The sequence below is a fragment of the Aethalodelphis obliquidens genome, unplaced genomic scaffold (assembly GCF_003676395.1).
Source record: "Aethalodelphis obliquidens isolate GAN/ISIS:26980383/991018 unplaced genomic scaffold, ASM367639v1 scaffold51, whole genome shotgun sequence".
In the NCBI taxonomy this organism is placed as follows: Eukaryota; Metazoa; Chordata; class Mammalia; order Artiodactyla; family Delphinidae; genus Aethalodelphis; species Aethalodelphis obliquidens.
The window spans coordinates 3,508,921-3,533,706 of record NW_020837995.1 but is presented as its reverse complement, the minus strand read 5'-3'; the positions used below and the strand labels follow the sequence as shown (position 1 = coordinate 3,533,706).

At 36.9% G+C, this 24,786-nt stretch overlaps 1 protein-coding gene across 10 annotated transcripts in view; it reads left to right on the top strand.

Moving 5' to 3' along the window:
• The window catches only part of DPH6 (diphthamine biosynthesis 6), a 456,227-nt gene that overhangs the window by 110,460 nt on the left and 320,981 nt on the right, over nucleotides 1-24,786 (top strand). For all 10 annotated transcript variants that reach the window (XM_027083817.1, XM_027083818.1, XM_027083814.1 and 7 more), the window contains one exon: nucleotides 330-448. In XM_027083817.1, coding sequence (XP_026939618.1) covers nucleotides 330-448 — 119 coding nt within the window. The remainder of the gene's footprint in view (nucleotides 1-329; nucleotides 449-24,786) is intronic.

The following is a 24,786-nucleotide window of genomic DNA, read 5'->3' as shown; positions in this document are numbered from 1 at the left end:
TTTGATACCCAAGAAAGTTCTAAAACAAGAATAAACATCCATTAGCATTTGGAAGCTTTTTTGCATAGATTTCTAAACTTAGAGTCTTACTAAAATTAATATTTCTTCTCTGCCTGGAGATTTCATTTTTATCTGTTTATGCATAGCCCATGGAAATTAAATATATTTATGTTGTATATATAAACTTCATTATGCAAAACGTGTTTTTAAAAGTATTTTATATGCTAAAATCCTTGAGAGAAACAGTATGTTTAAAATCAAAGTAATTGCTATGGATCCAAGTATAGAACATTAAGATATCATCTGATTTTTTAAAAATTATGTTATAGGTGTAAAAGGCTTAATCTCCAGCCTTTAGCTTACCTTTGGCAAAGAAACCAGGAAGATTTGCTCCGAGAGATGATATCATCTAACGTTCAAGCAATCATCATCAAAGTAGCAGCTCTAGGTATGTAACCAGAATTCCAAGGGAGCTGTCTGTTACCACACAGATAATCTGAGTTCACTAATAAGCAATTACAAGTAAAAAGGAAGAATGACTTAGAATATAAAAATGTGGAGTCACAAGCTGAAGAAATTGAGTAAGGGGAAGTTTTAAAATGGGCTTTTGATTATTAACCAAAGTGATTAATAGTGAGACTCTTTTCTTTTTTTAGTATATATAACTACCTCTAAAACTGGTATTATATTGTGGTCCTTCAATTTAAGTTCTTTTTATAAGATATGGAATTCATATTCATAGGAAACAGAAAATGTAGTTTGATTTTTTTTTGAAGCTTTTTAAAATCTGTATTTGGTACAACACATGATATTTTCCTTGTATTTTTTTTTAACATACTTTGAATAATGCTGAAATAGAAGGATTGTCTTTGTTTGTGGTATCAGAAATAAGCCGCGTAGTGGGTTTTTGTTGAGGATGATGAGAAATTCACGTTTGAGAAAATGTCGTTTGATCAGTTAGCATAGACACAACAGGCAAGGTGGTAATCTGATTCAAAAATGGATATTACATACGAACACATTTAATTTGTTGCTTTGAATTTTTATAATTACATTCATTTTCAAGAAACCGTGGGATTTGAGCCCAATTCATTTATTTCATGAACCTATTACAGTAAATGCCCTGGAGCCTCAGGGTTCTCAAAGCCTAAAACATGTACCTCATTTGAGAGTGTTCACCTTGCTGATCTCTAAAATAACAAGGTCCAAAGCTGTGGAAGGTTTCACAGATAATTTCACATTTTAAACAGCATTAAAAGGAAGATTCCATAATATTTCTTCCTGGTAAACACAAAGCTACTCTCTTCTTGTGGAAGTTGAGGTGTTATCTTTAGTGGAAAGCCTTATTTAGAGAGCATGCAGTTGATCTCCTTAGCTGTTAAAAAGAAAAACATTGAGGTGGTGTTGTGTTCTCATTTCTGAGAAAATGTTCCTCAATAACTCTTATGATTGAAGTTCTCACTACGGATATATTTGTCATATGAGTTTCTATATGAATGTATACAGAATATGCTCTCTCACTTTCTTTGTCGCTCACTCTCTTTTGGATTTTCTCAGATTGCATAGTTCTGTAATGAAGTTCATGTGACACCTCACTGGACAGTACATATTCTGTCCCTTTTACTACTAGAAAATGGAATGTATTAGAACCCTGAGAGATCTTGCCCCGTTAGAAAGACAGAGCAATAGAATATGACCTTACTGCCACCTTTATTATAGTACGTGGCTGATATTGCTTGTCTTTTCATTTGTGTGTGTGGATGTGTGTGCGCCTCTCTGTAAAGGTTGGAGATGGTGATTAACTGTATTAAACTTTTGGGTAAAATATAAAACTGAGATAATTTGTCCTTGACATCCCAATGACAAAAGTATAGATCCGATTTGAACATTTACAGCACATAGTTTCTATTGATTGCCTATCGGTGTGCAAAGATGAAAGTTATTCTCAAGAACACTATTAAAGAAAGATTTGTTGAGTGGCACATTCCTTCTAAAGACACAAACATAAATGATGCAATATAGGTTTCCAAGCTTACACACACACACTTTAAAATTTTCAGAAAAAGTTTTAAACAAAAAATGGGACAATAGGACCTTTCCATTCACAGAGCGGGTCAGCAAAGTTTTGTGGCCCGTGAGATTATGGAATGGTCTTATAAAAGGGTTCATTCTATATGGACGTATAAAAAACAAATTTCGAATAATTGTGTTAGACAACCTTGGTGTCTTGCAGGCGTGAGTGAACTCGTGAAATTTTCACATTAATGGCTTAGTGCTTAAAGAGGTTTCTGGTTTTTAGACTTATTTAAAGAAGTGTTTCCACATTGGATTTAAGAACAATCCTGCCTTTTAGAAATATTTATTTTTAATTGTATGAGTATTACATGAAAACATTCTTGCCATGTAATGTTAAATTTTCATGGTTACAGAAAAGATTTGATGTGTTTTCTATCTGCTCCTCTGCTGCCAATGATTCCGTTTCCCAGAGATACCCACCAGAGTGATGCTGATCATCTTTTTAATCACTTTTTTGGTATGTGTATATGTAATATTTAAAAAGCCATAAAACAATCACAGTACTTCTACATAGAAATGTTATATGAAGAGTATCTTACTCTGTATATTGATGGGCAACTTGCCTATTTTTCACTCAACAATATGTTTTGGAGTTTTTTTTTTTCCATGTCAATGTAGATTTACTTCATGTTTTGTTTTGTTTTTAATTAACCTTTTATTGAAGTATAACATAAATACAAAAAATTGCACAAATTCTTGTGTCCAACTTGGTGAATTTTCAAAAAGTGAACGTATCTATATAATCAACACCCAAATCTAGATATAGAATATTGCTAATATCTCCCTAGTCAATACTTGCCTTGCCCTCCCAGAGGTAATAGCTCTTCTGATACTTAATACCGTAGATTCGTTTTTCCTGTTCTTGAATTTTATATGGCCGAATCATAGAGTATAGGCTCCATTGTGTCGGGCTTCTTTGGCTCAACATTATGCTTATGAGATTCATCCACATTATTGAATGATGTAATAGTTTGCTCATTTCTCCTTATAGTGTAGTGTTCCATTGTAGGAGTAAACCACAGTTGAATTGTCCATTCTATCTTCCATAGCCTGTGGGTAGTTTCTAGTTTGGTACCATTATAAATAGTACTGCTATGAACATATAGTGTCATTTTGTACATTTTCTGCCCCAGACCTAGAACATCCATTTCTTTAAGAAGGCCTTGGGTGTTTTTTTAATGGGAAATGATATATATGTATGTGTATATGTATAACCTCAGGAGTTCATGATATTTTGAAATCAAATTTAGGGCTATATAAGGACTGGAATTATTCTGTCTTCCATCTGTGCTTTCTTCCACAGTGAAAAATGTTCTTGATTCTCAAGGACATAGGAGATGTTATTGATTAGAAGATCCCACAATTACTGGGAACAAAAGATCAAGTAGTAGATCTGTAACCCATTCTTTCCAGTAACTGGGGTAAGTTCCCTGGAAAAAAAGGAAGAACTCATATAAATCTCCTTATAAACATTAATTACAGATGTCATGACAAAAATAAACAAAACAAAATCACTAATGATATATACTAGTGGGGAGGAGTCCTTATCTTTAAACTGCCTTTAACAGGACGTATCTGGTTGCTGTGGTTGGTTTTGGTAAACAAACCTGGAATCTTTGGGTTTGGGGGCATGGCTTCCTGGAACATGTCATGTAAGGTATGTAACTACCTGAATAGGAAATCAATCAAGATGTTTTATGCCTGAGGTACCTATTTTCTGTGTAAGTGATGTAAGCTACATGCATTGCTTAGAGACCTTACCTGTTGACCTGGTTCACGTCAGGTTCAGTGTGACCAGAAAACACCTGGAGGGCTTCACTCATAGTTCTGGCCCTCTCCCTGCTTCACCTGGCCCTTTGATTGCTTGTATCCTTGGAATTATTAGTAAAGCTTGACCTTACTAGGTAAGGTCTCTGGTTTGTATGAGTCTGATTTCACAGAACAGTCTTTTGTTATTGCAAATTGGCCTAGTCAGTGGGATTTTGTTTTTCAGACCCACAGATATATAAGACACCTTTTGGCAAGAAAAAAAAGGGTAGAAAATGGTGATGAGGACTTAACTATTGTTAGCAGCCCCGGTAAAAGCAGGACAATTTAAAAACAAACAAAAAAAAGAGATAGTAGTTGGAGAAAAAGCTTGAGACTATCTTTACCCATCACTGGAAAACCTTCTGCTTCCATATATATTTGCTAACAAAGTAACTCAGTTGATCAGTAGAAATACCGTACAGGTAGTTGGAGACCAAGGTCAGGTGACTACTCAATGCTAAGAGTATTCTGTTTAAGAGTTAGTGCTCTTTATAGAAAATAGCAGCAGAAGCCTGGGGAATGATTATTGACATGGATTTTTGGAATTAACAATCAGGAAGCCATATCACTATTCTAGACATTGTTGAATGGAAAGGAGTATCTAGGGTGAGCAGATGGATGATATGACAGTCCATTCTGTATACTTCTGAACGGTATGACAACTAACTTGCTATAGTGCATTATGGTTAGGATTTGGCAATCTTACCCTGAGAAGAGTAGGTGCCTCACCCCTTCCTTGAACTACAAATGGAATACTCCTTCCAAAGCAATAATAGAAATTGTATGAGTTACAATTAACCCTAGACTGGCTTTATTAAGACCAGAGGGAGACACATAATTTGATGCCATTGGCACAAATGATGAAGTCATGCGAGTAGGTCATCATGAAAACATTGCTCTTGGGAAGCCAAGAGACTATTCAGGGCAGTAACTGATCTGCTGGCTTAGTTACCATGCATAGGGCTGCATTGTGAAAAAACTGCCAAGCTATCCAAAAGAAAGGAGGCAAAAAGGAGAGAAGTGAATGGGCTTCCCTGGTGGCACAGTGGTTGAGAGTCCGCCTGCTGATTCAGGGGACACGGGTTCGTGCCCCAGTCCAGAAGGATCCCACATGCCACAGAGTGGCTAGGCCCGTGAGCCATGGCTGCTGAGCCTGCGCATCCGGAGCCTGTGCTCCACAACAGGAGAGGCCACAACAGTGAGAGGCCCACGTACCACCAAAAAAAAAAAAAAAAAGAAAAAAAGGAGAGAAATGAAAAGATAGGAGAACAGTAACTGGCTCAACCAGTTACTGTTTCAGATGACTTATGAAAAATGGTTGACAAAGTAGGAAATTGATGAAGTTTTTACTAAGGATCTAATAAAGCACTATTAGTTTTAGGAAATGGGAAAGGCATTCTGGCACCACCTTTTTTTTTTTTTTGATGTTGGGGGTAGGAGTTTATTAATTAATTAATTTATTTTGGCTGTGTTGGGTCTTCGTTTCTGTGCGAGGGCTTTCTCTAGTTGTGGCGAGCGGGGGCCACTCTTCATCGCGGTGTGCGGGCCTTTCACTGTCACGGCCTCTCCCGTTGCGGAGCACAGGCTCCAGATGCGCAGGCTCAGCGGCCATGGCTCACGGGCCTAGTTGCTCCGCGGCATGTGGGATCTTCCCAGACCAGTGCTCGAACCCATGTCCCCTGCATTAGCAGGCAGATTCTCAACCACTGCGCCACCAGGGAAGCCCCTGGCACCACCTTTTAAAATGCTTCAGCAAATTCATTCTATCTGTTCTGGAGAAATTTAGCCCAATTATGAGGATCATGATTTACAATGGAAAATAAAAAGGGGACTGAATTTATTCTCTCAGAAAGCCGTAGAATCTGAAAAACACTGAGAAGTCAGATCTGTTTGCCCAGTCCCTAGTAGGGAATCTTAGGCTACATACACTGTTGGGGTGGAATGCAAAACTTTTTAGATACTGGGCTCAGTATCCTATGTAGCCCCTGTGAAAGATAGGAATTGTGCACTGAAAGGCTGAGGGTGAAATTTGTGGTATATAGGAATGCTGTAGTGGAGAAAACCAAAGTAGGGCTAAGGTTAAAAATTGGAAATTATAAAAATTGGAAAACATAACTCTTGAGCTTCTCCTGTGGTCATTTCATCTTTACCTGAATGCATAATTGGTATGGATATTATGTGTATATGTTGCCCTTACCCTTTTTACAGGGATGTGTACTAAGTCTGTCGCTTCATTTTGTTTTAACTGGCTATGCTAAATGGAAACCTTTGGAATTGCCCAGGCCCTTCTTAGTAGTAAACATTAAGCAATAAGGATTCCAGGAGGTCAGTAGGAGATCACTGCTCATTTTTAATCATCTAGTCTGGCTAGTTCCTGGAGGTTAACAATATGCAATCAAGGATTATACAAGGTAGTGCTTCTTATTGCTATAGCTGTACCTGATATAAAAAGACTATAAACAGGAAGTGCAAAAGGACCAGGGGGACTAGTATGCCATTATAGCCCTGACCAACACCTACTTTACAACACCAGTTTCAGAGTCCATCCATGTACAATATGTTCCATTCTCATGGACTGGAACTCAATATACATTTACTGTGCTGCCACTGTAATGTTTAAATTCATCATCACAATCCAGTGAGGTAAGACCTGGACTTGAAAAACATTAATACCAACCAAGTTAGTGCATTGCATTGATAAAATCGTGAGAATTGCCTCTTCAGAGGAAGAAACTCAGGAGGAGTTAAGAACTATATCATATATATGAAAAATAGAGGCGGGCTGACAAATCCAGCTGAAATTCAAGGGCTAGCTCAGTCTTTGAGTTTCCTGGGAATTATATGGGCTGGAGCAACCATGGTACGTTCCTCAAAATTTGAGAATTAAGTTGATATCTCCCACAGGATTCAGTAATAAACAAGAATCTAAGACTAGAAGGGCTTTGTGGATTTAGGCAAAAACATATTCATCATTTAGGAATGCTGTTCATCACTATTCACAGAACCACCATAAAGAAATCTGAATTTGAGTGGAGACCTGAGCTAAAACAAGCAAATTGTAATCCCTAAGAGAAAGAAAATGAGTGAGGTGAGTGCTACAATTGTCTTAGCTAACTGCCTGGAGGTAATTTCTACACTGCAACATAAGGGAAAAGAACCCAAAGAGAGCTCAGGCAGTTTTCACTGAACTGAGGAGACAGAGATCACAATTCAGAGAGACCAAGTGCTGAGATTTTGTGGGACAGAATACCAGACAGAGGGATCTTCATGGAGAGAAACCTCTGTAGACCTATAGAAAGCTTCTCTCAGTCTTTGGCAGAGTATGGATCTGCATATGTGTGAAAGGGAGCTACCTCCAGCTGAAGAAAGAATCATCAAAAAACAGTAGGCTGGGGCTTCCCTGGTGGCACAGTGGTTGAGAGTCCGCCTGCTGATGCAGGGGACACGGGTTCGTGCCCCGGTCTGAGAAGATCCCACATGCCGCAGAGCGGCTGGGCCTGTGAGCCATGGCCGCTGAGCCTGCGCGTCCGGAGGCTGTGCTCCTCAACGGGAGAAGCCACGACAGTGAGAGGCCCGCATACCGCAAAACAAAACCAAAAAAACCCAAAAAAACAGTAGGCTGAACAATTTCCAGAGTTCACCTAAAACTGGAAACATCCATGTTTCCACCAGTGGAAAGACCTCATCATACATCAGATATCAGGTAGAGTCCTCAAACAGGTATCACCTTAGTAGTCATGAGCCTTAGACTAAAGGCTGCTATGAACCTGATGTAGCAAAATTTAAAAGCAAGCCTCAAAAGGATCAAACTGATTTCAAATAACTTAACTTATGCCAGAACAAAATCTAAAACTATTTAAAGGAAAATAATAAAATCCAACACACAGTATAAAATTCATAATGCCTTGTGTCTTAGTTACCAGGCATGGAAAGAAGGAAGAACATGTGATTAATACTGAGAAAATCAATCAAAATACACCCAGGTTTGGAACTGGCAGGCAGGGAAGTTATAACAGCTCCTATAAATATGATCATAATGCTCGAAAAACTAGAGGAAAACATGATTATGATAAGAAATAAAAAATATAAAAAGGCCCAAATACTACTTCAAAAATACCTTATCTGAAATGAACAATACACAGCAATTAGACATTGCAGAAAAGATGAGTGAATCTGAAGACAAATAGTATCTGTCAAAAATGAATCATAGAGGAAAAAAAGGACTGAAAATAATTAACACAGTATCAGTGAGCTGTGGTACCATAACAAGCAGACTAACTTAGGTGTAGTGTCCTAGGAAATAGGATGGGGAGAATATTTGAAGAAATAATGGGCAAAAGATTTTTCCAGTTTGATGAAAACTCTACATCTACAGATCCAAAATTTCAATGAACCCAAGCAGAAGAAACATGAGGAGAATCACAAGGCACATTATCATCAAATTGCTGAAAACCAGTGGTCAAGAGAAAATCTTAAAAGCAGTCAGTGTGAAAAAATTAATTCTATACAGAAAGCAAAGATAAAAAAATCAACAGGCTTTGTCTCAAAAGCTGTCCAAAATGGAATACAATGAATTTATATCTTAAGGTACTGAAAATCAATAAAAGTCACCAAGAATTTTATACCCAGTAAAAATAAATTTCGAAACGAAGACCATATAAAGACATCCTCAGATGTACAAAAATTGGGGGATTGCGCTTCCCTGGTGGCGCAGTGGTTGAGAGTCCGCCTGCTGTTGCAGGGGACACGGGTTCGTGCCCCGGTCCGGGAAGATCCCACATGCTGCGGAGCGGCTGGGCCTGTGAGCCATGGCCGCTGAGCCTGCACGTCCGGAGCCTGTGCTCCGCAACGGGAGAGGCCACAACAGTGAGAGGCCCGTGTACCACAAAAAAAAAAAAAAATTGGGGGATTCATCACCTTTAGATCTGCATTTCAAGTAATATTAAGGGAAGTTTTTTGGACAGAAGGAAATAATAATTGATGAAATTTGAATCTTACAAGGTGATAAAGAGCAATGAAATAATGGAGTAGATAAATTTTAAATCTATTCTCCTAACTTTTAAGAAGATTAGCTAGATTATTTAAAGAAAAAATAATGGTAGTGAGTTGTGGGGTTTATATGGGAAGTAGATATATAATTATAGTAGCGCAAATAGTATAAGGGGGAAAGGACAGTGAAATGAAGGTACAATGTGTAAGATTCTTAAATTATACATAATTATATAATACTATTTGATTGTGGACTGATAACTTACAGATGTAAAATGTAAACCATAAAGAACCACTAAAAAATAAAATAGGTGTGTAGGAGAGTAAATTGAGTATTGTAAAATAATCCAAAAGCAGTCAAGAAAGGGAAAAAACAAACAAACAGAACAGATGAGAAAAATAGAAAACAAAAGGTAAGATGGTAGATTTAAACTTAATCATTTCAATAATTACATTAAATGTAAATTATTCAGACACCTCCAATTAAAAGGGAGGGATTTGCAGATTCAATTAAAAAATGAAAAAGAAGGCTCAACTATATGCTTTCTATAAGAAACTTGCCTTAATTGTAAAGACATAAATAGGCTAAAAGTGAATTGATGGAAAAAGATACTCCATGGTAACACTAATTCAAAGAAAGCTGAGTTGGTTATATTAATGTCAGACAAAGTAGTCTTTAGAACAAGGAATATTATTAGGGATAAAGAGGGACATTTCATAGTGATAAAGGGGTCAATTTATCAAGAGAGCATAGCAGTCTAAAAGATCTGTGCACCCATAACAGTGCCTTAAGATACACAACACGAAACTGATATAGGGAGAATTGGACAAATCCACGGTTATACACAGAGCTTTCAACATTTTTTTTTCAGTAATAGCTAAACCAGGTACAGTAGACAGAAAATTATTAGGATATAGAAAGTTTGAACAGCACTACCAACCAACTCACCCTACTTGCCCCTCATAAAACACTTCATGCATTAGCAGCAAAATACACATTTAAGCACACGTGGACCATTCATCAAGATAAACCATATTGTGAATCATAAAAGAAGTCTCAGTATATGTCATCATACTGAAATCAGACAAAGTATGTTCTCTGAATATACAAAAATTAACAGATATATCTGGAAAATCCCCCACACTTTGAAATTAACCAGTATACTTCTAAATAACCCACTAGTCAAAGAAGAAAGTATTTGAATTGAATGAAAATAAAACTGCAACGCATCACAATAGTGGGATACAAGTAAAGCTTCGTATTATAATTATTCCATTTATATGACATTTTGAAAATAGAAACTTATACAGACACATGGTAAATAACTGGTTGCCAGATGCTGGGAGTTGGGGGAAAGACTAACTGTAAAGCAGGAAAAGAACAGCCTACAACTTCTCTCATGAACTTTTTAGAGGGGTGGAAATATTCCATATCATTATGATGGTGGCTACATGCCTATATATATTTCCTGAAACTTAAAATTGGTGAATTTTATTTTAAAGCAAATTTTAAAAATGAAAATAAACAGGGCAGTGAATAAAATTTCCCAAAGACAAGGACTGCCATATTAGCTGTCAAGTAGATTATATTGGACCTTTACCAGAAGCCCCAAGAGACTGCAAATGAGTGTTAACTAAGATGATGCCTATTCAACACTAAACCTTACTCAAGCAATATTGGGAAGTACAGTTAAAAGTTTGGAGCAGCCAGTTCCCCATCTTTTGGTCCACTTCAATATATTCTGACCACTGTATACATTTCACTGCTATAAATAACACAGAAATGGACAAGAAATATCTCATGGACCTACTACATTTGTTAGCATCCTTAGAGCAGCGATGTAATTGAAAATTGGAATGGGGAATTGACACACTAGTTAATTAAAATGGCTGGTAAGGAAAAGAAAAGATTTATGGTTAGCTTAATTAGTTAAATTATTTTGTGCTAATATTGACTATGATAGGAAGTAATGCGAAGACTCTACTGGCAAAGGTTCTAGGATTGGGACGTAGGAATGAGGTGATGGGAGATGACGCCAAGTACAGAACTATATATTTTTCCTATTTCACAAATTTTTTCTTTTGTTTTGCCTGATCTATACTGGTCCCAGGCCTGGGTTTAAAGTTACATGTACCAAAATAAAGTGTTATAAATGCACAAAACACAATATTAATACTACTAAATTTGACAGTGCATATTCTTAAAGACTGTTAGGGGTATGTCATAGCTTCACCCGTAGAGATAAATTAAGGCCTATCTCTAAACACAGGGCCATGTGTCCTGTGATTCTTTATCTGTCAAATCCTGTAATATCAGCCTGTGAGTCAGTCCAAGGAGAAGTGCTAACAAGGCTGCTGTTTTTACTGCCCCTGTGGGTTTATAATACGTCTACTGAGCCAGAAAGGCCAATCATAGGGGAAAGGGTATGGGTCAAAACAGGTAGTAAATGGAAATGGAGGGAATCAGAGGAGATGGAAAAGCACTTACAAGTAGATTACAGTTCTGTGGCAGAGTACAGTCATGTGACCTCCGTGCCAGAGCCTCTGAGCTAGAAAATAACACTCTTAGGCATCCCTCTCAGATCTGATGCTGACTACTTAACTTATGTTGAGAGAAAACTCTGGACCTCTTTTCTGTAGAGAAGGGAAGTTGCTGATATATGAGCTCTACGTGAAGATTTTACCTAGATAATTTGAAGCAACAAAATGACAGTGTTCCAATTGATGGTTCAGAGTAGGGGTAGTTTACTACAGTTACCATTCAGTTATTGGTTTATTGTCTGTAGCTACCATTCTGATCATTTTTCTGATGATTATTGCTAATGAATTATGTAGGTGGAGGATTCTGAACTGTAGAGCTTTTGCACTCTTTGTGGGCATAAAGCAAAACAATATGTTGCTAAGACATCTACCTAGATATAATGGAGAGCGGATTTTTACTGCCTGCCGTAGCTTGATCTAGTCCTTCAAATACAGAATATGTGAATGTAATGGACTTCATTTAAGGAAATTGGAACACGACCCTTGAAGGAGATGGATTTGGTAGAGATATAATGAATTGATATTACTTATAACTCCTCTCTGGAGTTATGCAAAGTACATTTATGGAAAACCTGTGACACCCAGGCAGAGGTGTATTTGGTATAATACACCAATTGATAATCTTATGGGGCTTAACATTATTTTTGTGTACAAGCCATTTTCCTAAATTGTACAAATGCCACTAATGTACCATGGTCATAACACATGTTGTGGGTTGATTACTATTGCCTCTGCTGTGAAAGATGTTCTGTAGGGATTTTTGATCCTGGTCTTGCGGTACTACATCAGACCAAAATATGGAATGTTCCTGGAAGTTCTTCATGTTGAAAAGAACCTGCTAGTCCAAATATAGACACTAGAGGGAGCTCTTTTCCAGGAGACTGACTACATCTAGAAACGGCCCTGAAGGGAGAGCAAAGCTCTAAATGACTGGACTAATGGAATATTTACTTTCATGGAACATTGTGTCAGTCAACAGTATAGGAAGAGGGCCTGAATACTTACCCAGAAAAGACTATTGAATATTCTACTCAATATGGAAGTTGCTATTTTTTTTTAAATTTACTTAATTTTATTTTATTTTTGGCTGCGTTGGGTATTCGTTGCTGCGCGCAGGCTTTCTCTAGTTGCAGCGAGCGGGGGCTACTCTTTGTTGCGCTGTGTGGGCTTCTCATTGGGTGACTTCTCTTATTGCAGAGCACGGGCTCTAGGCGCGCGGGCTTCAGTAGTTGTGTAGTGTGGGCTCAGTAGTTGTGGCTCGCGGGCTCTAGAGCGCAGCCTCAGTAGTTGTGGCCCACGGGCTTGCTTCCTCCGTGGCATGTGGGATCTTCCTGGACCAGGGCTCAAACCCGTGTCCCCTACATTGGCAGGCGGATTCTTAGCCACGGCGCCACCAGGGAAGCCCCGGAAGTTGCTAATTTTAAAGATCAAAGGAGTATCAGAAGCCAAGCTAAGGATGCCAGTATACAGGAATACTACCATTAGCCTAGATTGTGGTAGGACATTACTAGACAGTGTGACCCCTATATTTGTTTTCTAATGGCCCAGGTACCACAGATAGATATAAAGGGGATTATCTTTCCATGGTGCATTGATTGAGATTGGCCAGATAAAGGAGTAACACTGTGTTGACCTGAAGAGAGCATTTTGAACAATGATATCTGGAAGCCAATGACTGTTAAAACCTACACTGTGATATCTGGGATATAGTTAAATTCTCAAACCAGATGGAATCCACAACTTAATTGAACAGTAATCTCTGATCACTACCCTGGTCACTGAATGTGAATGTGCATGAGAAAAAGTTGGTTTTGTTGGGCAAGAAATGGAGAATGGTGCTATAATTCTAATTGACCCTTTACGCCAACCTGGGCCAGAGCATAACCAGTGTGACAGTGAAGGACTTGGAAAGATGTTCTGATAGTCCTGGACCTCTCCCTGATTTGCTGTGTTGTTTATTTCTGTTCTTTAGGTTATCAGTAAAGATTGATGCTGAATAAGGTCTTGGATTTGTTTGAGTCTGACTTGACAGTCCAGTCTTTTGGTCTAACTCAATTTCTCATTTATTTTGTACCACATTGTATATGTAGGGTTGTAGAGAAAATAGGCTTATGTTTCTACATAATTAGGGCTTTCTGAGCAAATTTTGCAGAAACTTGGGACCTTGGCTAAAAGACAAGCATTAGAATTTAATGTATGTTGGAGCAGACAGAGCGGACTGCAGAGAGATTTACTTCTCTGGAGGTCTGTGTTTACATTTCAGGGGTGGGGGTTGAAACCAGGACCTTAAGAGACATCTCCTGGGTTGTAAAGCTGCAGACACTAGTTTATTCCTCCCCAGAGAGATTTTTTTTATGTTCCAAAATGAAGACACAAGTCTTTCCCTTTACTTTTCCAAAGAAGCTCTCAGAAGGAGAAGGAAAACAATTGTCTCTTTTTTCCTAAGTAAATATACAGATTTATACCTTACCTACAGAAGATGGAATTACTTGAAAAATTCCATCTCATTCTCATCACCTTGCTCCTGGGATAAGACCAGAAGAGCCAGAATGGTATTACCTACTTACCGTATGTAAGTAGTAATAATAATCTGTTCTGCTCCAAGAGACTCGTGTTGGCACTCGGCATTAGTAATAAATATAGGTATTAAAATTTTAACAATGTATGGTACAGTCTCAGAATAACCATGCTAATACCACCACCATTAACGTGATTGTTGAGAACAGTTGAAAATAATTTTTTACACATCATTTCCTGCATTTCACTTCCCATTTCTTATGAGTTCTACATCTGTTTTGTCTGAGCATATAACTATTATATACTGTACACTGTTTTTTAACAGTTTTATGGAGATACAAGTAACATGCCGTACAATTCACCCATTTAACATATACAATTCAATGTTTATTAGTATATTCACAGAGTTGTGCAGCAATCATCATAATCAAATTTTAGAACATTTTTGTACCCGATCCTCCTTAAGAAACCCGTACCCATTAGCAGTCAGTCATTCCCCATTTCCTCCCAGCCTTCTCCTACTCCAAGTCCTAAGCCCCACAAAGCTGCTTTGCATCTTTATGTCTTTATATATTTGCTGTTCTGGATATTTCCTGTGAATGGAATACTATAATACGTGGTCATTCATGACTGGCTTCTTTCATTTGGAATAGTGTTTTCAAGGTTTATCTATATTATAGCCTGGATCAGTATTTATTTATATATATTGCTGTGTAACATTGAATAGTGAATTGTCCCTTTTTTTAATTGCTTGATTCAGTTTGCTCATACTCTGTTTAGGAATTTTGCATGTATGTTCATAAGAAGGATTGACCCATAATTTTCTTTCCTAGTAATGACAGATGTGGGTGATAAGGTTACCCTGGCCTCATAAAGCTTAGAAGTGTTTCCTCTTTTTCTATCTTCTGAACGATTTTCTGTAAGATTGGTATTAATTCTTTCTTCAGCGTTTTGAAGCATTATTGCTTAAGCCACCTGGACATGGAGATTTCTTTTGGGGACAGTTTTCAGTTAGTGATTCCATTGCTTTGTTAGGTTAAGACTATTCAGATTTTCTATTTCTTATTTCAGTTTGGTATGTTGTGTTTTTCTCTGAATTTGTCCAAAGTTTTGAAAATTATAAATATAAAGCCTTTAATGCTTCTTATTGTCTTATCATCTGTGAGATTAGTAGTGATGTCATATTTTTCATTCCAATTGGTAATTTGTTCTTTTCCTTACTTTATCAGTCTTGTAGGGGTTTATTGATTATATTATTGACAAGCTTTGATTTTCTAAATTACATGTTGGTTTCTTTAGTTCCTTAATTTCTGCTGCTGTCTTTATTATTCCTTCCCTTATACTTTCTTTGGGTTTAATTTGCTGTTTAATATAATTGACATATAAAATTATATTAGTTTCAGGTATATGACATAATGATTATATATTTGTATATATTGTGAAGTGTTTTCTAATTTCTTGATATATACATATACACTAAATTTCACCCTTGTTTTCTAATATATATATATATTTATGCTATAATTTTTCCTGTAATTGTAGCTCTAGTTGTATTTTCATTATCAGTTAGTTCAAACTGCTTTCCAGTTTTCACTGAAATTCCTTCTCTAATCCATTGGTTATTTAGAAATGTGTTATTTAGTTTCAAGTATTGCTTAGTTTCCAAACATGATGGCTTCCTATTTGTCTTTATATTATTGATTTCTGACTCAATCACATTTTGGTCAGAGATAACATACTCAGGATTATATCAATTTTTTAAAAATTTAAGGGGATACTTTATAACCTAGCATATAGTGTAATCAATAAGTTATTTCTTAATTTTTCTTCTTATTTCATCCATTTGATGTTATCTGTTTTTCATGATTTATTGTGTTTTCCTTTATTTCCTGCCTTTTGCTGTGTGTGATATTTTAATGTTCTCTGTTGCTCTGGGAGGGATTCATTCCACTAGTAGTTAGCTTTAATCTTTTCAAAGTTATATTTTTCAACTTAAAAATTTTAAAATATTAATATCAAAAATGCAATATCATCTTTATAATACTTCCTAATCAATATAAGGAATTTAAGGGGCTAGCCCATAGGCAGGACAGAAATATAGTCCTGCCGCATAGCACAGGGAGATCAGCTTGGTGCTTTGTGACCACATAGAGGGGTGGGATAGGGAGGGTGGGAGGGAGACGCAAGAGGGAGGAGATATGGGGATATATGTATATGTATAGCTGATTCACTTTGTTATAAAGCAGAAACTAACACACCATTGTAAAGCAATTATACTCCAATAAAGATGTTAAAAAAAAAAAAAAAGGAAAAGAAACATAGTCCTATTTGGGATCCTTATATCCCAGTGATACAAAGGATTGACCTTTGATTCAAAATGACTTGCTGTATTTTTTCAGAAGTGTGCTTAACATATTGGGCCTCATATGTGCTAGTTTGTAAGCTGATAATAAAGACAAATAGAAGCATTTTCAGTGCAAGATGCTCTGGTATCCTGACAGTTAATTTATATATTATACAGGACAGCCGGGTGCAGTACATTTGGGAATGTTACAGCCAAATAAAGACATCTTTACCCCTCTCCTTTTTTCCTCTCCATAGACACATATATCAGGGACCCAGGTCAAATTTCTAGAACAATTGTTTTCAGCCTTGGCTGCACATCAGAGTCACCTGTTGGGGTTTTAGAAATCCCTTTGCCCAAGCTTCACCCCAGAGGAATTAAATCAGAATGTCTAGAGATGACACCGAGGCTCGCGGGCTCTAGAGTGCAGGCTCAGTAGTTGTGGTGCACGGGCTTAGTTGCTCCACAGCATGTGGGATCTTCCTGGACCAGGGCTTGAACCTGTGTCCCCTGCATTGGCAGGTGGATTCTTAACCACTGCACCACCAGGGAAGTCGCAGAAATTGCTTCTTTAATGAGGGGGCAAGATTGGATGAAGATGGGACACAGAAACAGCTATAATTCAGTGAGTGGCGAGTGACCAGAACATTGAAAGGACGAGGAATGGTGCCATAGGAGGACTATATAATGGAGCTATATATTTAGCCTGAAGTGAAGGCAGCAGGTTACTGGGTCAAGGAAAATGGGGATTTTTACAGCAATCCACAGTATTTGAAAGGCTGCTGGTACTTTTGTGACTTCAGAGAACAATTCTAAGAGGAAGTGGAAGTTATGTAGTGAAACAAGTCTTGATTTGGTATCAGAACTTTCCTACATTTGGAGCTCTCAAATAGTTTCATAGGAGGTTGCCACAGGCCCTTGTGTGGATTTCTTCAAGCTCCTACTGCATGCCCTTGCCCTTTCCAATATAATACTGCTCCTTCATGCTGAAACAGAAGTCATCTGAGGTTGTAGAATGGGGCTAGCTAAGGTTGCTTTGGGGAGGAAATTCCATCCTACTCTAATGGCTTCTGGCTCCACTCTTGAAGGGTGGAGGTTTGCCACCATTGGATAACTTCAGAACAATATGCCACTGGCTCTGAGGGCAGTTCTATAGAGAGAATTTTGGAAATGGATTGATTAAGGGGAAATATGTACTACCGGAATAAGCATACGTCTTGTGCAAAGGTGACCGCTTTGAAGGTACAGCCCTCATTTGACTACGTAAAAATCAGTCTCATTACTTTATTCTTAGTTTTCATTAAAATCTGATGCTTACACAGAGCACAGTGATGAGAAATTTAAACTCAGTTATGGCATTCAGATTCCATTTGCTAGGTAAATGGAATTTTCCATTTTGTTACATGCTTATTTTGCCATTGCATGTTGGTCTCTTACCGTTTTTTTCCTGATTTGGAAGCACATCTTCCTTCCCTACTGTTACTCTGCATCTTGTGTATAGTGGAATTCTTCTTTTTTTTTTTTTTTTTTTTTTTTTAATTGAAGGTGATCTATGTGTGTCTGGAAAAGGTAACATGGTGTTAGGGAAGAAAATTGTCCCTGAAACTTTGTTTTCATTACTTAGCAGGTTTTACAGTTAATGACAGAAGTTTCTCTTGTGGCCTCTCCTCCCAAAGACTGTGCTTATTTTTCTCCGGTAGTTTCATGTGACCTTGTTACAAGCTTCATGTAATTCCCAAATAAATTACATTTACTGGTTTACTTCTATCTAGTATTTTATTGACATTTCCAGATAAGTTTAATAGGATGGAGAGAAACAGTGTTCTCTTTATAGACTCAGTGGGTGATTTGACCTTAACAGGTTAACCTTATCCTGATGTTGAAGGAAGCTATTCTTAATTAGACTCTATCAGTTTCTCCATTATCACCAAGAGAGCCACTGGTCTGTAATTCTATAAATCTTAATTTGATTGTTTTTCTTTCTTACAGAAGAGCTACCATATTAGAAAAATTGCAATATTTGGAAACAGTTGCTGGTTTTCTGAATACATTGCATATCCTCATCTGTAGCTGAGCCATTTCACACTTTATTTCCTTCAGAAACTCTCAGTTGAATACCATCTGGTCATGGTAATTTATTACTGTGGAATTTCTCAAGTTGCTCTATTATTTCCTCCTAAGAGATTGCTCTCTGCTACTGCCCCACTGATTTTCTCAGAAAGTGCCCTTGGAATAGTCGTTTCCCCACTATCCTGTACAGCAAAGGTCAATGCCAAATGAAACTGAATTAAACTTCTCTGCTGCTTCTCATCCTTTTATTTGTCCTCATTTCAAGTCCTCACTGATGGGGAGAAACTCAGCAGTTAGTCCAGCCACTCATGTTGTCTGCTTAGTCCTCATGGTACCTTTTGTCCTGTTACTTTTCAAATTCTTTTTTTTCCCTGACAGTGTATTTTTGGTATTTAATTCAGAAAAAAAAGGCAAGTATTAAAAAAGATATTCTAGATACTTTCAGTGTATTCATAAGTGACTCTGGAATTGTTTCCGGTTTTTTTTTTTTTTCCCCCAAACTATCCACAGATTTCTCTTTTGACTTGTCGAATAATGAGCCTCTGTATATGTCTCTCATTGCCACTGTCCTTTTCTGTCTTCTAAGCAGCCTGGATAGTTTTTAAACTCCCTTACTTGCCTCTCGGAGGGATGCCAACCATTTTTTTTCTTCAAATTTTTAACATATACTTTTTAAAGTTTCACCCTTTGGGTTAACATTAAGAGATGCCCATACTAATTAGAAAACAGCTTTAATTGTGCCGACATCCCAATTGCTGAGTTCCACTCCTACGCATACTCACCTGCGGGAATTCCTATATGTTGTATTAATCTGTTTCTTCTTTTATAACTGCCCAAATAAGCCAAGGTACAGCATATTAATTATTGCTTCCCCACCTTGCACTCTTCTGTCATTCATTTGGATAATAATGGACATAATTAAAATCATTCATTGCAATAGCCTTCCTAGAAAAGATTGCTGAACAGTAAAGGTTAAAAGCAATTTGCATTATTCTTTCATAGTCTACGGTTAACATAACTTTTTTTTTACACCTGAACTTTGTTCAAATAATTATTTTGTTTATAAAAGGTTACTTAATGTGCATTCAAGTGTAAATTGCTACTAGAAATATATATTTACCTTTATACAAAGTACTGTAGCACAGAATTTTTAAACTCAGGTGTTGAAACATCAAAAGTTGAAACTTTTAACATCTCCCAAGTGTGTTGTAAATATTTACCATTTTAAATTGAAGGAAAAAAAATCAAGTCTTAAATATCACATTCTGAGTATATGCAATATAATCTTTCCTTAAGGTTCAAATACAAATACTACCAGTCCCACAGCTACCCATCTCTGAGTAGAGTGCCTTTTGCTCAGTCTGTAAAGTGAAGTAACAGATTATAACAGCAGAGGAAATAAATGCTGATTTTGTTCATTTTATGGCTAGCACATCTTTTCCTTTGCCAGGTAAGGCAGGCTGTTCTAAAAATAAGTTAGGCATATAACTATTTGGTGCTAGTATGGATATGTTCTTTGAATTTTTGAATACATTAAGATTCTGTCCATCCCAAGCTACTTTGTATGTATATGTATATGTATGTGTGTGTGTGTGTGTTTGTGTGTGTAAATATATATATATATATATATATATATAGCCTTCCAAGAAATATCTACCATGTTATAATTCTAAAACCTGTCTTTCTACCTTCACCCCTACCAATTCCCTTTATTCTTTAACATATACAAAATGTAATATTCAAAAATAAATAAGATCTTATTTTTAGTGCCTGCTGTTATAAAAGTTATCCCTCTGTAGTAAGTAACCTTTATGGCTGTGTCAGGCAGTTTACACTAAAACAGCTTTCATGATAATATGTAACAATTCACTGAAAATTCCTTCTGGAAAGGTAAGTCTGAGTCTTTTTCTGTTTATCCATTTAGTAGTAAGACTATTTAATAACTATATTGCCCAAGCAGATATTTGTGTGTAGAAAATACCAGTATCATTCTATATTTGCCATGGTTGGAAAGTGGGATTTTCCTGTCTTAGCTGAAGTCCCAACATTTATGTATTAAAACTGCTTGGAACAAGAATATGTTATAAAGTTTGTAGGGCTTGTCTTCTGACAAAATCTCTTTCAGAAAGTTAATATTGTATTGGTTGATGTCTCAAACATATGTAGGTAAATATGTAGAAATATTCATAGGTCACAGTTTAAAGTTACATAAAAACCAGGTGAGGTAGGCATCTCACAGTGCAAGACCTAAGGTATGGACAATAATCAGGGTTCTCTGAAGTCGCCTGTACTTCTTTTTCTAGAAAGTTATTCTTTCACTGGAAAAGTCTTAGGATAGACTTTCTTATGAATTTGATTCCAACTTCACTCAAGCAAGCAAAATTTAGTTCAAGTTTTGGGCAGTTTCAGTCCTGATATTTTCCTCTTCCTTTATTCACTGGTCTTTTCAGTGGAGTTTGGAATGGAGAGGATGCATGTGTTAATAAGCAGGGTTCTCCAGAAAAACAGAACCAACATGATACAAAAGAAGTGTATTATGAGGAGCTGGCTCAGATGACTATGGAGGCTAAGAAGTCCCACAATCTGCTGTCTGTAACTTGGAGACCCAGGAAAGCCAGTAGTGTATTTCAGTCCAAGTTCAAAGGCTTCAGAACCAGGGGATCCAATGACGTACATCCCAGTCCAAAAGCAGGAGAAGATGAGGTGAGATGTCACAGTTCAAGCAATGAGGCAAGAAAAAAGGAGTGAGTTCCTCTTTCCTCTGCCCTTTGTTCTGTTCAGGCCCTTAACAGACTGAGTAATGCTCACCTACATTGGAGAGGGCAATTTACTTTACTGAGACCACTGATTGAAATACCGGTGTCATCCACAAACATTCTTACAGACACACTCAGAAACAGTGTTTCATCTGGGCATCCCATGGCCCACTCAGGTTAACACATAAAATTAACCATCACAGGAAGAAAAGGAAAGAATTGGATGCCAGTGCTTATGTAACCATCTTGCCCAGAAGTATAAAAGGTTTATATATATATATGAGGATTATATGAAGGATTTAAAAATGAAGATGATGAGATCAGATTTCCATTTTGGACAGCTCTCTGACTGTAGTGCCCATTAAAATTTGATATTCCTCAAAGCTCTTGCCTGTATTTTATCTTCTCACTTTACAGGTTCTCCTTGAGTGTTCATCTTGTGGCTTCTATTTCTATATCAGTATCCCCAGCTCAGACTTCCATGCTGGGCTCTAACCCCATATACCTAATTGCCAATTAAATATCTCTTCTTGGGTGATTCCCTGAAACCTCAAACACATGTCTAAAATTGAATTTGCCCTTTATTTCCTTCCCAAACTTTCTTGTGTTCTGTTCTATATCTGAAGTAAATGGTGTTTGGTGCCACCATCTTTTAATTTGACCAAATCAGAAACCTGCGAATCATCTTGCCTTTTCTTTTTCTTGTATTCACGATACCCAATTTATCAGCAAGTACCATATATCCTGCCTACTGTATGTTGCTCTCAAGTCTATTCTCTTGCTTCCATACCTATTGCTTTTGTCTGTTATATCCTGTCTCACTAATTATTGCAGCAATCCCTTTATTTGCCTTCTTACCATCAGTCTTGTTTCCTGCCAAGGAATTCAACTGAAGCTAGAGTGATCTTTCTAAAGAAAGATCACTAATTGGATCTAATTGGATCACTAAAGATCTAATTGGATCATGTCATCCTCTGCTTAGAATTTCTCTGTGACCTTGCATTCAAGTACAAACTCTTTAAAATGAAACACAAGGCCCTATAGGATTTGGCATTTGTTTTTAATTTTTTGTTTTTAATTTTTTTGTTTTTAATTTATCTACTTATTTTTGGCTGTGTTGGGTCTTTGTTGCTGTGCATGGGCTTCTCTCTAGTTGTGGCGAGCAGGGGCTACCCTTCGTTGTGGTGCACAGTCTTCTCATTGCGGTGGCTTCTCTTGTTGCGGAGCACGGGCTGTAGGCACGCGGGCTTCAGTAGTTGTGGCTTGCAGGCTCTAGAGCTCAGGCTCAGTAGTTGTGGCGCACGAGCTTAGCTGCCTCGTGGCATGTGGGATCTTCCCGGACCAGGGCTCGAACCCGTGTCCCCTGCCTTGGTAGGCGGATTCTTAACCACTGCGCCACCAGGGAAGCCCCCTTGTCTACTTTTTTTAACCTCAACTTTCACCCCTCTAAACGCTCCCTACTCATATCAAGCTTCTTTCACTTTCCAGTCCTCATTATGTTGAAAACTAATATGAAAAATTAGGAAGATATTTCTATAATAAATATTTCAAATCCCCCTTTTAAAAATTTCTTTGACTCGCATATCTTCCACTTTTTATTCATTTTTTTCATATTAAAACTGTGTAGTATTTCAAAGGTAGAAGAAGGACCATTTGAGCTATCATCAGCAAGTATTGATTAACTGCATAATTATATTTAATATGATTTGTTGGTCATTCACTTCATGGGTGCCATGAATCTCAAAAGTGAATCCATGAAGTGTCTGAGTCTCCTTCATGTTACATACACTGAAGTACAATACCAGTTAATAGATTTCAGAAAGAAGTTACATGTTGAGATGAGTCCTAACACAACCTCTAAGATAGCTAAGCTTTTAGTGATCTAATTGTAGAAATAGAAAATCTGGAAATTCAAATAAGATCCTTCCCCCAATAGTCAACTTTCAAAACATGTGAGCTAATTTTTACCTTAGAGATCACATAATCAGTATTTTTTGTTCTTTGACACAAATATAGTGGTTATATTTATAAAGTGCTCAATTGTAGAATGATGGTGTGCTCAGTTGAAGTCTGGAAACAAAAAGGTTATATTTACCAACAAAAACATTAGAGCTTTTTAAATGAAATTCACTTGTTTTGATGGCGAGTGAGCCTGGTAAAAATAGGAAGAGATTATTGGGGGCGGGGAGGGGTTGTGTTTAACTTTTAAAGATACACAGAATGCTCCATTCCTGTCTGCACTGAAATTTATCAAGATTTATAGGCAGACTAGAAATTGCTTCTCAGAGTGATTATGCCTTTTTGAATATCACCTACTGATTTTACAGTAAAAGTCTAGGCTACAAAAGTTGAGAACCCAATTCATTTTACTTGACTCTGTTAAAAGTAGCATTATCAAGCATTTCGTGATGTTTCTCTCATATCATATTTTGGGCTGTCGTGAAGAAATAAACCTCCACTTGCTTTCATGATAGTAGACAATAAATTGACTGATATAATTCAGTTGAGAAGTTGAAAAATGCATTGAAAATAATGGGGCATAACATTGTAGGGTTAACATTTATTCATAGATGATACAATTAAATAGAACAGGCATTAACTTCAAGGTCAGTCAGTAAAGTAATAAAATTGAATATTTTAATTGAATTGTAATTGCTTCCCATTGATACATGCAAGTAAAGTAAAATAGATGTCAGCTCTGCAAATTATGGTTCTTCCTCCTAATTAATTTCTTAATTCTGCATGGAGTTATCCAGTGCCTAGGTCTTGTTGTGGGTTTATTCATCCACCCAGCTTCCATCAAGGAATGTCTGTAAGTCATGATTAAATGATTAGGTGTCAGGATTTATAGTAAATTTTTCTGCACTTTGAAGAAAATTTTGTTAGTAACTTAAAGTAGCTTATCTGGGTATTTGAATTAAATATACTTTAAATATACTTTATATTTATATAAACATTATTAAATGTTACCATCTCAATGATTATAAAGGTTTTCATAAGGGAGCTAGACACATTGAGACTCATATTCCACACCTGACTGATTCAGGAGGTAAACTGAACAGACTGTTAGGGTTTTGGTGAAGCACAGTTTATGTCCATTCATGACCCAGGCTTCACTAGAGGAGAGACACCTAAATTGAATGAATATAAAAAAGAAACATCTTTTTCAAGGACTAGGATAATTTGAAGCTTTTAGATAAAGTTGAATTGCATGGAAAAAGCCCATGAACCATTGTGGCTTTTTCATAGGCTTTTCACAGCCCCTCAAAAGGTTTTTACATAATATAGTTTTATATAAAATAAAATGGGAATGAAGACATTACAGAGATTAGGATAGAGATTTTCAAATTGTATTGAAATTGTATTGGGTCTAGATACTAGCATTTATTCAAAGAAAGAGAAGATTATGCCTTTGGACTGGCTGCATTTACCAGTTAAATAGCTACTGTTTAAAAATTGAAAATAAAATGAATATGTAAGATGGCTTTTAAAATTACTGAGGTGTGTTATATATTCATGTACTCTAAAGTGGTTCCATATAGTAGAATCATTTGAGAGCAAATATATTGGTATATTAGCATCTTTCTTTAGTTGAGTTTAAAAATATAATTGGGGCTTCCCTGGTGGCACAGTGGTGGAGAGTCCGCCTGCCGATGCAGGGGACAACGGGTTCGTGCCCCGGTT